Raw genomic sequence first — 15289 nt, 5'->3', positions numbered from 1 at the left:
AATAGCGGCCTTGACGTGGTTCAGGGTGGACCAGAGCGCTGCAAAGTCGGCTGCTGGTATCTTGTCGAGGCTCTGGCCCACCCCGTTTACCGCTACCCGGTAAACCGTCGGCAGGACCTCCCCTGCTGGCAGGCACGGGCATTGCAGGGGGCCGGTTAAGGCCCACAGGTCCCTCGCCACGCTGCACTCCCAGAGCACGTGCCGCACGGTCTCGGGCTCGCCACACCCGGGCCGCGGGCAGATGGGGTTCGTTGCCATGCCCCGGGAATGCATCACGGCCCTGACCGGGAGGATCTCATGGGCAGCCATCCACGACAGGTCCTTATGCTTGTTCTGAAGAGCGGGGTGGGCGGCGTTCCTCCAAACTTGTCTGGCCTCACCGAGTGTGAGGCCGGGAACTGGGCTCACCTCCTCCCGGTCCTGCACAAGAGAGACAAGACACTTGGCATTAGTTAAAACGGTGACATCTTCTTTTTCTAAAACATACTTGTTTAAAAACTTCCTGATAAAATCATATTCTTTTGGTAGATTAAAAGACACAGGTGTTCTAAGATCTGGGCTTAAAATCTTGAGGCGTTGCAAGTACGACCCCATCCAGAACCTCGCCATCACTGCTGTCTTGTTTTGTCTGGAGGGGTCTGTCGCATACTTTACGTGCAAAGCAGCGAACTTGCTCCCTAAAAACAGGTGGGGGTCTGGGAGTCCCTTCCCTCCGTTTTCCGGTCTTTTCTTCACCTCGGCCCTCCTCAGTCTCTCCCACTTGGACCCCCACAGAAAATAAAAGATCGCCCGGTCCAGACCTAAAAGAAATTGTCTCGGGGGACTAAAAACAGAACACAATAGTAAAAGCAAGGGTAAAATCACAGCTTTAATAATTAAAATCTTGCCCTCTATTGTCAACTGTCTTAGTCCCCAAAATCCCAAACGCTGTCTAACTCTACCTAAAGCGTCAGTCCAGTTGCCCCGTCCACCACCCTCTTTGTCGAATTTGAGTCCTAAAATTTTAATATCAGTTACTTTAAAAACAACGTCCAGGTCAGTTGGTATGTTCCCTCTAGGCCCAAAGAGCTGGGCCTCGGACTTGCTCCTATTGAGCTTAGCGCCCGAGGCCCTTCCAAACCAGTCAGTCACGTCCAATGCTCTTTGGACCGATAAAAAGTCAGAACATAAAAGCGTGACGTCGTCCATAAAAAGTGTGCAGGTCGCCGTCAGTCCACCTGGCAAGTCTAGTCCTTTGATCCATTTATCCTTTCTCAAGATCTGCGCCAACGGCTCTATACATGCCACGTACAGAAGCGGAGATAACGAACACCCTTGGCGGACGCCAGAGCATACACTGATCGCTTTTGTGAGGTGCCCGTTTACACGAATTTTGCTGCTGATGTCTTTATAAAGCAGCTCCACCCACTTAATAAACCTCCCTGGGAACCCCATTTTTTGCAGTACCTGGAACAGGTACTGGTGCGAGACCCGATCAAAGGCTTTCTCAAAATCTAAATTTAGAACTATCAGTCGGATGTTTCTGTCTCTCGCAAAACAGATGGCGTCTCTAACCAATACTAGGCTGTCTGTGATCTTCCTTCCGGGCACGGCGCAGGCTTGATCCGGGTGGATCACGTCCTCTAAAACCAAAGACATACGTCTGGATAAAATCTTACTAAAAAGTTTACAATCACAGTTTAAAAGGGTTATCGGTCGCCAGTTTCTTAAGTCGGTCTTGTCGCCCTTCTTATAAAGTAGACTAACTATACCTACTCTAAAACTGTCTGGAAGTCGGTCGAAGTTCTCAAATTCTTTAAAAACCGTCAAGATGTCAGTTGATAAAATGTCCCAAAAGGTCAAATAAAATTCCACGGGGAGTCCATCCTCTCCCGGGCACTTACCTTTTTTAAAACCTTTAAGACATTTAAAAGCTTCTTCACCTGTAAAAACTTTTGTTAAAACATCCTGACCGCTTATGTTTTTATCTAAAAAACTTAAAACTTCGTTCATTGTTTTGGGTTGTACACTTTTTTCTCTAAATAGTTCTTCATAAAATTCTTCTGTTGCCTTTAAAATCCCTCCCGTTGTTTTTTCCTCCCTCCCATCTTTTGTTATATTTACAATCCCTCCCCCCCTTGATAAAATCTTCTTAAAAAAAATACCTTGTGCACTTCTCCCCTTCTTCCACTTCCTGCTCCCGACTTCTTAAAATAGTTGCTTTACTTTTAATTTCATTTAAAACCGACATTTCCCTTTTCACCTCTGTAACTTCCTCACTAAAATCTATGCCATTTGATAAAAGGTTAAAATACCGTTGTAGTCTCTTTTGCAGCCCCAACATGCGCCGTCTGTCTTTGTTTTTCCTCTCTTTTCCTATTTTCTTAAAAAAAGTCTTGGTCCTTTGTTTAACCATCTCCCACCACTGTGCCCGTGAATCGTAGCAGTCTTGGAGGGTCTGCCAGAGACTGTACTGCTCCCTGTAACTCCTAACTATCTCTTTATCTTGTAACAGGGAGCAGTTCAGTCTCCACAGCCCTCCCCCTACAGTCACACCGGTGGGGAAAGACAGGGTGCAGGAGAGCATAAGGTGGTCAGAAAAGAACATGGGGGATAATGTAGCATCGCTTGGCGGGCAGTCTCTCGTAAAAATGTAGTCGATGCGGGAGGCGCGGGCGCAATCACCACTAAACCAGGTGAAGCCCTCCTCCCCTGGATGCATTGTTTTAAAACAGTCGACTAATTTAAAATCCTTAACTAACCCTTGTAATAAAAACGATGTCTTATCTAGTTTAAAATCATCCCCCTTCCCTTTCCTATCTTTCCTAGTTAAAACACAGTTAAAATCCCCTCCCACTACTAAAGGTACCCTCCCTAGCATGTGGGGCTGCAGGTCCTCTAAAAGGTCGTACCTGTCATTTTTATCATTAAAACCATAAATATTTAAAATGTTGAAGTCCGTCCCTAAAAAAGTCAGGTTTGCTAAAAGAGCCCGTCCGTCTCTCACCACTGTGCTGCCCTTCACCAAGATATGGGGGTTTTTAATTAAAATGGCAACGCCGTCGGCTCTGTTGTAGTGTGATCCGCTCCAGAGAGAGGGACCCGCAGCCCATCGCTGCTCCCAATCTCTGTATGATTTCATAAACGGCAAAGCACACTCTTGTAATAAAAACACATCTGACTTTATATCTTTTAAAAAGGACAAGACGCTCTCTGCTCTAGTGGCGGCTCTCACACTTCTAACATTGATAGTTGAGATGGTAAGAGCCATGAGCATTTATGGTTTTAAAACAGGTACTTCATTTAAAAGAGACTACTGAAATAAAAACAGGTTAAAAGGCATTTTAAAAGTTACTTAAAGTAACTGTGACACCTGCTCTTCCTTTATCTCCATTAATCTGGAGAGAGGAGGTGAGCTGGTGCCTCTTGCCTCTGGTTCCCCACAGTCACATGCTGTGGGGGCCTTGGGCGTCGATGATGTTAGCTTAAACTGGAGAAAAGAAACTTCATTTGGAGAACCAGCGGGCCACAGCCGGTTCAGGTCTTCTGAGGAAGAACTACCTGAACCCCGTGCGGCCCTCTGTTTCTTCTCCGTCAATATAGACAGAGGAGACTCTGCAGCTCTTTTCCCCACCTGAGCGTTTGGGAGGGAGCCGGTTGACTCACCCCCGCTGGAGGCCACTACACCTTCCTCCACCGTTACCATGGAGGAGTTGGTTTCCTCCTCCTCCTGCTCCACCACCATTTTGTCACCTTGTTCTGGCTGGAGGGGTGTGGCCTCCAGTTCCTGCTGTGACTCTGCCTGGTTGTTAGCCCCGCCCTCTGCAACATGGCCATTCCCTGAGGCCGGCTGGAGATTTGAATCTCCCGCCAAAACCTCAGGGACCGCCCCTTCCTCCTCCACTTCCTTCTCTCTCTCCTGCTCCTCTTGGCCATGCTGCCTGGCAGCCATTTTATTAGCCTTTAGCTTGTTGGCAAAAGATTTGGGGCAATCTCTGTAGAGATGGGAATTTTCACCACAAAGATTGCACCTTCTGCCATTGGGACACTCCTCATAAGTGTGCCCAATTTCTCTACACTTCCCACAAACAATTTCTGCACATGCCTCTGCAAGGTGCCCAAACTTTCCGCACTTGCGGCATAGTTTGGGCATGCCTTGGTAAAAAATGTAACCGCGATTTTCCCCCAACACTATCATGGACGGTATCTGTCTCAGGCCTAGGTAACTGCTCGGGTCTTCCCATTGTTTAATGGGAACTCGCCACGAGCAGTTCCAAATGCCGTCCTCATCCAGAACCTTGATAGGTGGGCTTTTAACGGTACAGAATCTAGCCAGCCATGTAACAATGTCTTCTCCAGTCACAGTTTCATTAAACATTCTGACAATCACCACTTTATGTGAATTATCAGAAAGTTTTTCCACCTTGAACATGGAGAACTGGTCCTTAACATTTTCAAAACGAGTCCAGAAATCTTTTAACAGGGAAGCAGAGCGGAAGCTAACGTCAAAACCTTTGTTTCCAGGCAGAGTCATTAAACAGTTCAAGTCAGCAGGTGTGAAGGCGAGGGCACCTTGGAGAAGTCCAGACGGGACATCCCCAAGAGCTTACCCTCCACCTCTCTGGATAATAGGCGCACGCTGTGGTGCCTCCGCATGCCGGCACGAGCAGCCAACATGCTGAGAGGCACCTGGTGGCCTTAGCCCCAGTAAAAAACTAAAACAATAAATACAATAAATAAGTAAAATTCTAAAACAAGTAAAAGGGATTGTACTTACCTTAGGGTGTTGGGGTTTTCCCCCTTCAGCCAAGATGGAACGAAAGCCGTCAGACGAAAACCCCAATGAGCCCCAGACGAAGCAGGATCCGAGCCTACTGCCTAAGGCTCTTTCTCACCGAACAGGGACAAGTACAATCTTCTCTCAGGCGGCAAGGACCAGGGTCACAAAGACCAAGATCTCGCACCACCAGAGAGTCGACCGCTGTCTTAGCCAAAAGGCCGCTGTCTTGCCACTCACTTATAACCTATAACAATGCTAGGAGAGCGACACCCAACTGCCACCACAGCACAAACAGCCCTGAGGCCACCAACCCAGCTATCCAGCACAGAGATGGTAGGTCCCCTTAACCCACCCAAAACATACCCCCATAATGCCCCGCTGGCCCCGGATTACCATAACCCGCCCCCACAGGCACACTAAAAGCTGGCACACACACACACACACACACACAGACGCCACAATATGCACACTACTCTAAACCATACTACATATATCATAATACACATTATTAAATAGTCTGTGTGTGAATTTCTTTTTTATTAAATTTTGTTTGTTGTCTGAAAGGAATTAATATTGTCTTTGTAGTTTAGACACCAGCTCAACATGAAGCTAACAGTCATTTTCAGTGCACTTTTTCTTGGAAAGCTTCAAACATTTTTTTCTTTTATTAGTGCAGGTTTTCTCAAGCTATTATTATATCTTGTAATTTGGTCCACCCACTTCCTTTTATGGAGGACTTTAACAGATGTAATTTTAACATAGTGTAACCCTGTGCATGAAATGATTAAATAAATTAAACTAAATACGTTTATCATCTCAATTAAACAATAAATTAAATATGTAAAATATTAATTATTTATTTCTCAATATTTTTTTTAAGTAATTTATACTTTATTCAAGTATTTATATAATATTGTACTGTTGTATCTTCTAATAAAAAGGTTTATATCCTGCCTTGTAAAGTTGGCTTTTTGACATAAGAACACACAGTGGCAGTGTTTTATCATATATTGTTAAATATATATAATACATTTACTGTAAGTGCATGTACATGTTAATATATGTTGGATAATGGTTGTAATATATTTTATATATATTTGTTGCAGGTGGATCCTGACTGCTCACAGGATTTAACCAATCCCCCGCCTTTTTGAGCAAGTCCCCGTCAGAGTATAGTATAGCATTGTATAGTATAGTACAGTATAGTATAGTGTAGTACAGTATTGTGTAGTATAGTATAGTGCACTATAGCAGGGGTGTCCAAACTACGGCCTGCAGGCCATTTGCGGCCCGTTTCCTTTTTTGGAGCAGCCCGTGAGGTATTTTAGAAATATAATATAAATATAAAGTTGGCCCGCTGTTAAGCAGGTTTTTATAATGTGAGATTCAAAGTTTGAACGCTAGGTGTCAGAAACGGGCCAAAGAGTCTAAAAGCTGAGAGAATGCTCATTTCTAGCGCAGAAAAACGGGCCAAAGAGTCTAAAAGTTGGCGTAATTAAGGAGTTTAATATTAAGAGACATCATGAAATGAAACATCAATTTGAAAAATCTTAGTTTACACAACACTGTCAAAGATAAAGATAGTAAGTAAAATGGTGTGTAAATGAAATAATCAGGAAAAAATTATTATTTAAAGTGGTATATTTCATTATTACATTATTACAGAGTCTGTGGCCCGTGACTTAAAAATATATTTCTCCTTCTGGCCCCCAACAAAAAAAGTTTGGACACTCCTGCACTATAATATAGTATAGTATAGTATAGTATAGTATGCACTACTATACTATACTATACTGTAGTGCACTATACTATACTATACTATACTATACTATACTATAGTATAGTATAGTGCACTACAGTATAGTATAGTATAGTGCACTACAGTATAGTATAGTACAGTATAGTATAGTGCACTTCAGTATAGTATAATATAGTATAGTATAGTGCACTACAGTATAGTATAGTACAGTATAGTATAGTGCACTACAGTATAGTACAGTATAGTATAGTGCACTTCAGTATAGTATAATATAGTATAGTATAGTATAGTGCACTACAGTATAGTATAGTGCACTTCAGTATAGTATAATATAGTATAGTATAGTATAGTGCACTACAGTATAGTATAGTACAGTATAGTATAGTGCACTTCAGTATAGTATAATATAGTATAGTGCACTACAGTATAGTATAGTACAGTATAGTATAGTGCACTACAGTATAGTATAGTATAGTGCACTGCAGTATAGTATAGTATAGTGCACTACAGTATAGTATAATATAGTATAGTGCACTGCAGTATAGTATAGTATAGTATAGTGCACTGCAGTATAGTATAGTACAGTATAGTATAGTGCACTTCAGTATAGTATAGTATAGTATAGTATAGTACAATATCATATCCATGTCTCTGCCACCATTAAACCTGTTCATTTCTTCTTCTCTGTTTCCTCTAGCATGTGGCTGACGGTGGGAGAAAAAGAAGGAAGTGAAACTGTTGAAGGTGAGCGCTCAGTGCACATTAACCCTCCTACTATTTTTCAGAAGTCAGTTTGTTTAACCCCATTCAGTGTTTAACTTCTTGACAGTTTTGTGCTTCATATTCAAAAAACAACCAAGTAGGCCTAAAATTACTAACATCATATCAGTGGTGTGCAGTGAGGCCCTTCTAGGGGTGACAACAGGTGCATGTAAATCATTACATAATATTTAATCTATAATAAATAGAAAATAGAAATATATATATTATTGTTATTGTAAACTATAAGCATATATTTAAAAAAAAAAAACTAAAATAAAAAAACAGCAAGTAATTCAAAGCATTAGTCTGTGTTTTTCAGTTACTATAGGACGCATATCTGACTGACAGTGGTATTTACCAATCAAAACAGCTTTTTAAAATGATGAGGAAAATTTAATTAAAAAGTTTCGCAACCTCTGCATTTGTTTTTTTTTTAAGTAAATTTAATTTCAGACTCGGTTTCAAGACTTAAATGTTACATAGAGTAAATAATTAAACTGAAATTTAGTCAATCCTTTATTTTAGTAACCTTTTAGTAAAAGTTTTTTTTACTAAAAGTCTTTTAGTAAACTCTTTTAGTAAACTCTGAGATCCAGTAATTTTGTGCTTTTTGCCCAACACTCTGTACACTGTAAACCCTAATAAGTTAAGTCTACTCAAATCATTTGAGGTAATTCGTTGCCTCAAATGAATTAAGTTTTGAAAACTCATTTTTTTTAGTAATTTGTAATTACTGTATGCAGTTAAACAAACTTTAATTTTTAAGTTCAACAGACAAACCAAAAGTACTTGACACTCAAAATGTGGTGTAGCTGAAACTTAACATTGTAAGTTAATGTAACTTTTGCACACTTGTTTAAGTTTATTGCAATGATTACCTAGAGTTGTTTTTACTCAACATATGCTTATTGTAGTTGTTTTTATAGACAAAACATCCAAATTAAAAGGGGCACCACTCAAAAAATCTAAATAAACAATGACAACAAATTCAATCTATCAAATATTTATTGGAAAAAAGCAGCAGTTGCACACAACTGGGAGAAAACATGACAACAAATATCAATTTCCAAGGTCAAGGTTGTGCAAATTAACCTTAAACATTTGGTTGATTGCACACTTCACTTTAATTCAAACGTCTAAGCAAGAAACATAAAAACGAATAAATTATGTTGCAAACCCACAAGGATAAGTAGTGCTGTGTACTTGGTACAGACACATACACTGAGCCATTAAACATCACAGCAACTGTGCATACAATAAGAAAAAAAAAGTGTTGATACAGAGCCACATTTATTCCTACCTGTACTCAAGATCTTACATTTAAGAATGTAAATGAAAGAAAACAAGAATGATCCCCACTGACAATGGATTCAAGCAAAGGGAGTTGGGATTGTGTCCTCCTTCATCACGCTCCACAATGAGGATCCCAGTAGCAATACTGCTAATCGTCTCCTCTTCATTCGCATCCTAAAAATTTCACAACATTACACAGTGCTTTAAGTTACAATCCTCACAGTTCCAACAAATCTGAAAAGGCTGCAACATTACCTAAAAAGGGAAATTAAGAAATTCTAATATTTATTATATAATATTGACATCTATTATTTAAACAGAATTAATTAATTTTTACTAATTAATTTTATGTTTTCTCAGTCCAACATTATTTAATTCATGAAGTACATTCCATGCAGCAAATGCTTGCAGCATATTCCAAAAAAATTGTTGACACAGGACAATTTAGGGCTAGTAAGAAGTAAAAAAAATAATAGTGAGGTGATTTGAAATTAAAAAAATTGTTTTTTGATTTGTGGTTATATTACAATGTTATTCATCTCATACAATCTGCAATTAAAATGATAAAAAATAGCATCAATTATGTGAAAAAGTTGAGCTTGTCTATCTATTTAATAGGGCTGGCCCGAATAGCGTTTTTTGAGCTCCGGATATTCGGCACTGATTCGAAGCGAATATTCGAAGCTTCGTTTTTAAAAAAAGACTGATTAAAAACGGATTAAAATACGAAAAAATGTCGGGAATAAAAGGTATTGACAAAATATAAAGAAAAAGAAAAGCATGACCTTATGTAGAAACAAAGAATAGTAATTTTATTTTACTATTAAAAAGTAACAAAACATTAAATTAAATATACTTATAATTTAATATATATATTCAGAATTATGTTAATTAACACTGTAACAGCATAGCGATAAATCGGTAAATTAGGCTACAAGAATGATGTCTGAATAACTTTCCTCTAATCTGATCTAATTTAACATAGTTTAAGAATATAAAATACTTTCTGGAACGAATTTTTTTGTTTTAAGTATAACCCAAGTACTAAAACACAGCTATTCACAGGGCCGGGTTGCGCAGCGGATTAGCCGCCGCGGACACTGGGCCGGCTTGCACAGCGGAGATGTGGTGTGGGGGACTTAGTCATTCACTGGGCCGATGTGCGCAGCGAAAAAATCGGGGGGGAAACACAAAAAAGACATGAGACGCGGGGAGAAACATTCTGTAAAGAACAAACTTTTAATAGCTTCAAAAGAAATCAATATTAAATTATTATAGATTACAGGGAAGCTTAAACAAACGCCAAATTTAATAACGTAGCACACACATTAAAAATACCTTAAACATAGCAATGCAACCTCCTTGAACACTGCAAATAAAAATAATTATTTTACGAAATGAAATTATTAAGCCATCTAATAAGAGTATTGCTGCTAAAATAGATTGCAAATATATATATATATATATATATATATATATATATATATATATATATATATATATATATATATATATATTATAATTGCAATAAAAATAAAAAATGTAAATACTTTGACTAACAAAGTGTAATAAATGTAACAAAACAGCACACGTCCCACCATTAACATAGTAACACAGAAAAGAACACTTTAAAAACAAAACACTGAGTGTAGGAAATTTAACAAAATAGCAGGTCGCGCCGTTAAATAACAGGAAAGCCTAAAAAAGAACTTTAAATTAACATTTTAAATACAAAAACAGTAACACTACGTAAGTACGTATACGTATAACTACACCTTCTTCATGTTGTGTGCAAGAAACACAAGTTTGTTCACATAGTCTTGTTAACTATGTAGCCGGCCTTGGAAAAAATACGCTCCGACGGGGTCGATGTGGCCGGTACGCAAAGGCAGTATTTAGCTGCGAAAGCTAGTTTGGGGTAGCGGTCGCTGTTTTGTTTCCACCATGTGAGTGGACCAGACTGGACTTTTGTTATGTCCTTTAAATACTGCTCCATCTCTTTCGCTGCACTGGATTCATTGTGCTCTTCCTCTTCTTCATCAGACTGCATCAGCATTGAAATCTCCTGCTGTCTCCGTTTCTTGTGTGGTGGTGCTTCGGGCTCCTCTTCTCCTCCTGCTGCCTGCTCTTTTTCCTCCCCTGGAACAGCCTGTTGCTGGTGCAGATGTTCAGCCAGATGGACAACCTTAACCAAATAGCATTTTAGTAGTAATATCTGCCTGCACTCTATAGTGTATAATAGTATATATTGTACTTTATTTGAATTTTATTTTAGCGTAATATTCTAGTACATATTTAAGAATAGCAATGTATTTAATTTTAAAAAGCCTAACCTCCGTGTAGACGAGGTTCCTCATGTCATTTTGAAGGAATTTTAAATGTTTGAATCGTTGGTCCAGTGCTGAAGAAAGGAGGTAGATGCTCTTGGGCTCCATAGTCAAAAGCTGCCATCGGTTGTCGATCTCCGTGATGAGGGTCTTTTTCATTTCTCTGATGGCTGGGGTTTCGTCCTCCTCCTCGAGTGACAGGTGGCGTTTCTTCAGGTTAAAGAGCATTGGCACAGCTGAGGACAATGACACGTTCTCCTCCTGTGAGAGCACCTCCGTGAGCGTGATTAGGGGCCTAAGTACTTCTACTAAATCTTGTGCCAGTTTCCACTGCTCGGTTGACAGATCCAGGGTGCGATCACCTTTCTTCGTAATGCTGGGATCTGACAAAACAGCCGTCACCGGCCATTGTTGCTCCAACAGCCGGTCAAGCATTTCACATGTGGAGTTCCAACGAGTAGCGATGTCTTATGTAAGACTGTGCTCAACAACATTTTGCTGCTTTTGTTTATCTTTTAGGGCAATTGTAGCTTTCGCACTTTTTTTGAAGTGTCCCACTAGATTCCTAGCAGCCGAAATTGTGCGACGTATTCAGTCCTGTTTTAGAGCACTGTTTATGCATAGCTGTAGTGTGTGTCCTGAGCAGAAAACTCCTTGAACGTTGCCCCATTTTTCTGGTTCCTTCTTCAGAGTTTCCGTGCTCAGCTTCATATTGCTAGCGTTGTCGTGAACAACTGCTACTCGCTTATAATTTGGAATAGCGAAGGACTCCGCCACTTCTCCAAGCAGTTGCGCTATATGGACGCCCGTATGGCTCACCTCCATTGCTTTGGTTGCCAATACAAAGTTACAAAGTTCCCACTCCTGATTTATAAAGTGACATGTGACTGACATGTAAGCTTCCATGTTCAACGAGGTCCAAATGTCTGTTGTTAAACTTAATGCAGAGGAGTTTTCAATAAGAGCTGAAACTTGATCTTGGAGATCGCTGTACTTCAGAGACAAGGCCTGTGAAATACTGGAGCGTTTGGGGAGAACGTAACCGGGCTCCATCTTTTTCATTAATTGTTTGAAGCCTTCGCCTTCGACTACGTTAATGGGTCTCATATCTAGTGCGATGAACTCTACTATAGCATCTGTTATCTCTTTCTTTCTTTTCTCTGTTATTGCTTTCTGGAACTGGAGGCTTTGCTGTGTCGTTTTGTCGGTTGAAGATGTCGATGGCTGCGAAGCCATACAGACGGTATGCACCTATACAGACGGAAGCTGTTAATAGACTGGGCATTTTTTTTTGTGATTTAGCACCTAGTGTTGCCACATTACCCCTTACATTTTATTATATAAATCAGTTTCGAAGTGCCTGCAAGTTATTATCATGTATAACATTACTGTTAATGTCAGACATAAGCAGCTTCGTCATGGCAAAACAGGGCAGACACTATTTAAGCCAAGTTTGCTAGCAGGAATAATCTTGTTTTTTTTTACACCGTCAAGAAATAATACTTACCGCATTTAGATGATTCCTCAAGCTTGATGTGCCACCATGATATGCCATCTGAATATCGCATATTTGGCACACTGCCTTTGTCTTGTCTGCATTCAATTTAAAATGCTTCCAAACAGCTGAGCTTCTCTGCATTTTGCCTCTCATATACCGCCATTAACCTGAACGGAACTTTAACGTTAGAGTGAGGCGGAGCGAAGGGGAAAAAAAAAAAAAACGAATATCCGAATACCAAAATTAAAAACCGAATACCTACTCAACGAACGAATATCCGAAAGTCCAGCCCTACTATTTAAGTTTAAATAATTTTACAAAAAAAAGCTGTCAAATCACAATGACACATGAAAGCCAAAACTATACACACCTGCACAAAAGTTATGAAGCTGATATGAAGCTTAATCTGCATCTCTAGGGAAACACTTATCCACAGGACAGATGCATACACAAATGTTCTGCCCTTTGCTCAAAACTCTATTAACTGTGAAATTACACATGAACCTTTGATTGTTATTAGCATAGGAATATTATTTAATGCAGATTAGAAGCAGGATGCCTGATAGAATGGGCTAGATATATTTTATATATTAACAAACAACCTTGTAGCACTTAATTTCATTCATTATTGCTTGAACATTCACAAGTTTCTGACTGGAGGACTATTATTGGTTTGCTATTTTTGAACAGAGCATATCCACGAAAGAAAATCATGTCTCTTCACTTACTGTTTTTTTACTCCAAAGCACATGGTAATTTCACTGTTTAAATAGTTTAAAATAAATTAACTAGTAGAAATGCTCCAAAAGTAACTGGATTGATTTTTCATTAAAATTTACTTTAATTAATTTTGCTTTCTTCGGTGGATGTTTTTCTGGACATCAGCGTTATCCATGGTGTGGTAAAAGACTTCACCACAGGTCAACAGTGAGAATGATGGTTGACAAATTGTACATGGCAGCCAATTGATTAGTCTTTAATTATACACTTATTAAATGCATTTCTTAGGTACTGAGAAAACCTAATAACGGTACAGTAACTGTAAGATATGTGCTCAGATGAAATGTACATAAAAACTATAGAACAGGGAAAAATGATCTAAGGGCAAAAAATATACACAAACCTTGGCTTGCTGTAAACATCTTGACAGAATTTGTCCAGTAAGTCCCCTCTTGATTCTGAAAACTTCAATGAGTCGCGAGTTGTGTTGATCAAGGCCTCCATAAAAGCACTGCTGCAAATCAATCCCAACAATTCTAGTGAATTCCATGTAAACATTTAAGAGAAAAAAAAATAAAATAAGAAATGTGTCTAAAAACATTATTCTTCTTCAGATAACACATAAAAGCATACCTGATTTTCTAGGAAAAGAGCAGGCCATCGTTCCACTAGTTGGCAAATAGCAGGTTTTTCCTCCACCACTTCTTTTCGTCGAAGGGTGATCCATGGTTGCTTTACAGTCATCACACTTGGAGTTTTTTTCTGCAATTCTTCAACCGAAATGAAAAGTCATCAGAAAGTTTATCTCACATTTTTTGCTATTCCATATTATAACCAGAAAAATATCAGCAGGTCAAAACAATTAAAAGCTAAACAAACTATAAATTTAACAGAAATAAAAGATATCTGGTTAAGAAACCGTAACTGTTTCAGTTAAACCTCAGAACATATTTTTGCACTCTAGATAGTTAATTTTGCTCATACAGCTAACATTCCCAGCTCCAGCTAGCTAGCGCTAACTAGCTAGCTAGCCATCTGTTTAAACTGTATGTTAATACTGTAATTCAGCTCTTACAGCTAACATCCCGAGCTTCGGGTAGCTAGCGCTAGCAAACGCTAACTAGCTAGCTAGCCATCTATTTAAACTGTATGTTAATACTGTAATTCAGCTCTTACAGCTAACATACCGAGCTCTGGCTAGCTAGCGCTAACTGGCTAGCTAACGCTAACTAGCTAGCTAGCTAGCGTTCCAAGCTAGCTAGCGCTAGCCAACCGGAGCTCAAAACATTAGCTGTGGGACTGAATTACAACATTAACATACAGTTTAAACAGATGGCTAGCGCTAACTAGCTAGCTAACTAGCTATCTGTTTAAGCTGCAACCTAGGTTATGTTAACACTATAATTCAGCTCATATGGTTAACTTTCCGAGCTCCGGTTCGCTAGCGCTAGCTATCTGTTTAAACTGTATGTTAAATGTTGTAATTCAGCCCCACAGCTAACGTTTTGAGCTCCGGTTGGCTAGCGCTAGCTTTTTAAACTGTATGTTAATGCTGTAACTTAATTCAGCTCCCACATCTAACGTGCCGAGCTCTGGGGTACGTTTCCCAAAAGCGTAGTTGCTAACTACGTTAGCAACTTACATAGTCTGGACGATGCAGCTGCGACGCAGGTGTTTCCCAAAAGCGTGGTTGGAACTATGGAGGTAACCACGTTAGTAACTTGCATAGTGCGAACCTTAGTTAAGCTACTCAGGTGTTTCCCAGAACCGTAGTTCCAGCGAATATTCGCAACTACCGTGGTTCAGCTGCGTCGTTCCAACTACAGCTCTAGACCTGTCGTTAAGAGCTTAGTTCCTGGTGATTAGTGCAGACGATGGACGGTAGGACTCAGAAAGCTGATAAATCACATTAATATTGCTGCACGAGGATTTAAGATGTCAAGTGTACCTATTTTTTAAATGTTTGTGTTAATTACATTAATTGAGCCACTTCACTTTTATCCATGTGCGCCCAGGTAAAATAATAAAATTCAGTCCTTTTTTTAATGTATGTCTTTAACATTTAGCTTTATTTGGCAAACATGAATTCAGTGTAGTGAAAAGAGTGCACTGAAATGCTCTTTAGCTAAAATGTATTTTACAGTCTTGGAAAGATGTATGTCAATTATTCA

The 15289-nt window shown here is 39.5% G+C and overlaps 1 protein-coding gene across 1 annotated transcript; it reads right to left on the bottom strand.

Moving 5' to 3' along the window:
• Window positions 1–10383: 10383 nt before the first annotated feature.
• On the bottom strand, window positions 10384–12657 carry LOC125787060 (zinc finger BED domain-containing protein 4-like). The gene is made up of 2 exons (XM_049470841.1): window positions 10907–12657; window positions 10384–10758 (listed from the first exon to the last, which is right to left on the bottom strand). Exons 1-2 carry the CDS (start codon window positions 11333–11335, stop codon window positions 10384–10386), a joined length of 804 nt encoding a protein of 267 aa, XP_049326798.1. The 5' UTR covers window positions 11336–12657.
• Window positions 12658–15289: the final 2632 nt, after the last annotated feature.

The sequence above is a fragment of the Astyanax mexicanus genome, chromosome 22, assembly GCF_023375975.1.
Source record: "Astyanax mexicanus isolate ESR-SI-001 chromosome 22, AstMex3_surface, whole genome shotgun sequence".
In the NCBI taxonomy this organism is placed as follows: Eukaryota; Metazoa; Chordata; class Actinopteri; order Characiformes; family Acestrorhamphidae; genus Astyanax; species Astyanax mexicanus.
This window is presented reverse-complemented; position numbering and strand designations above follow the sequence as displayed.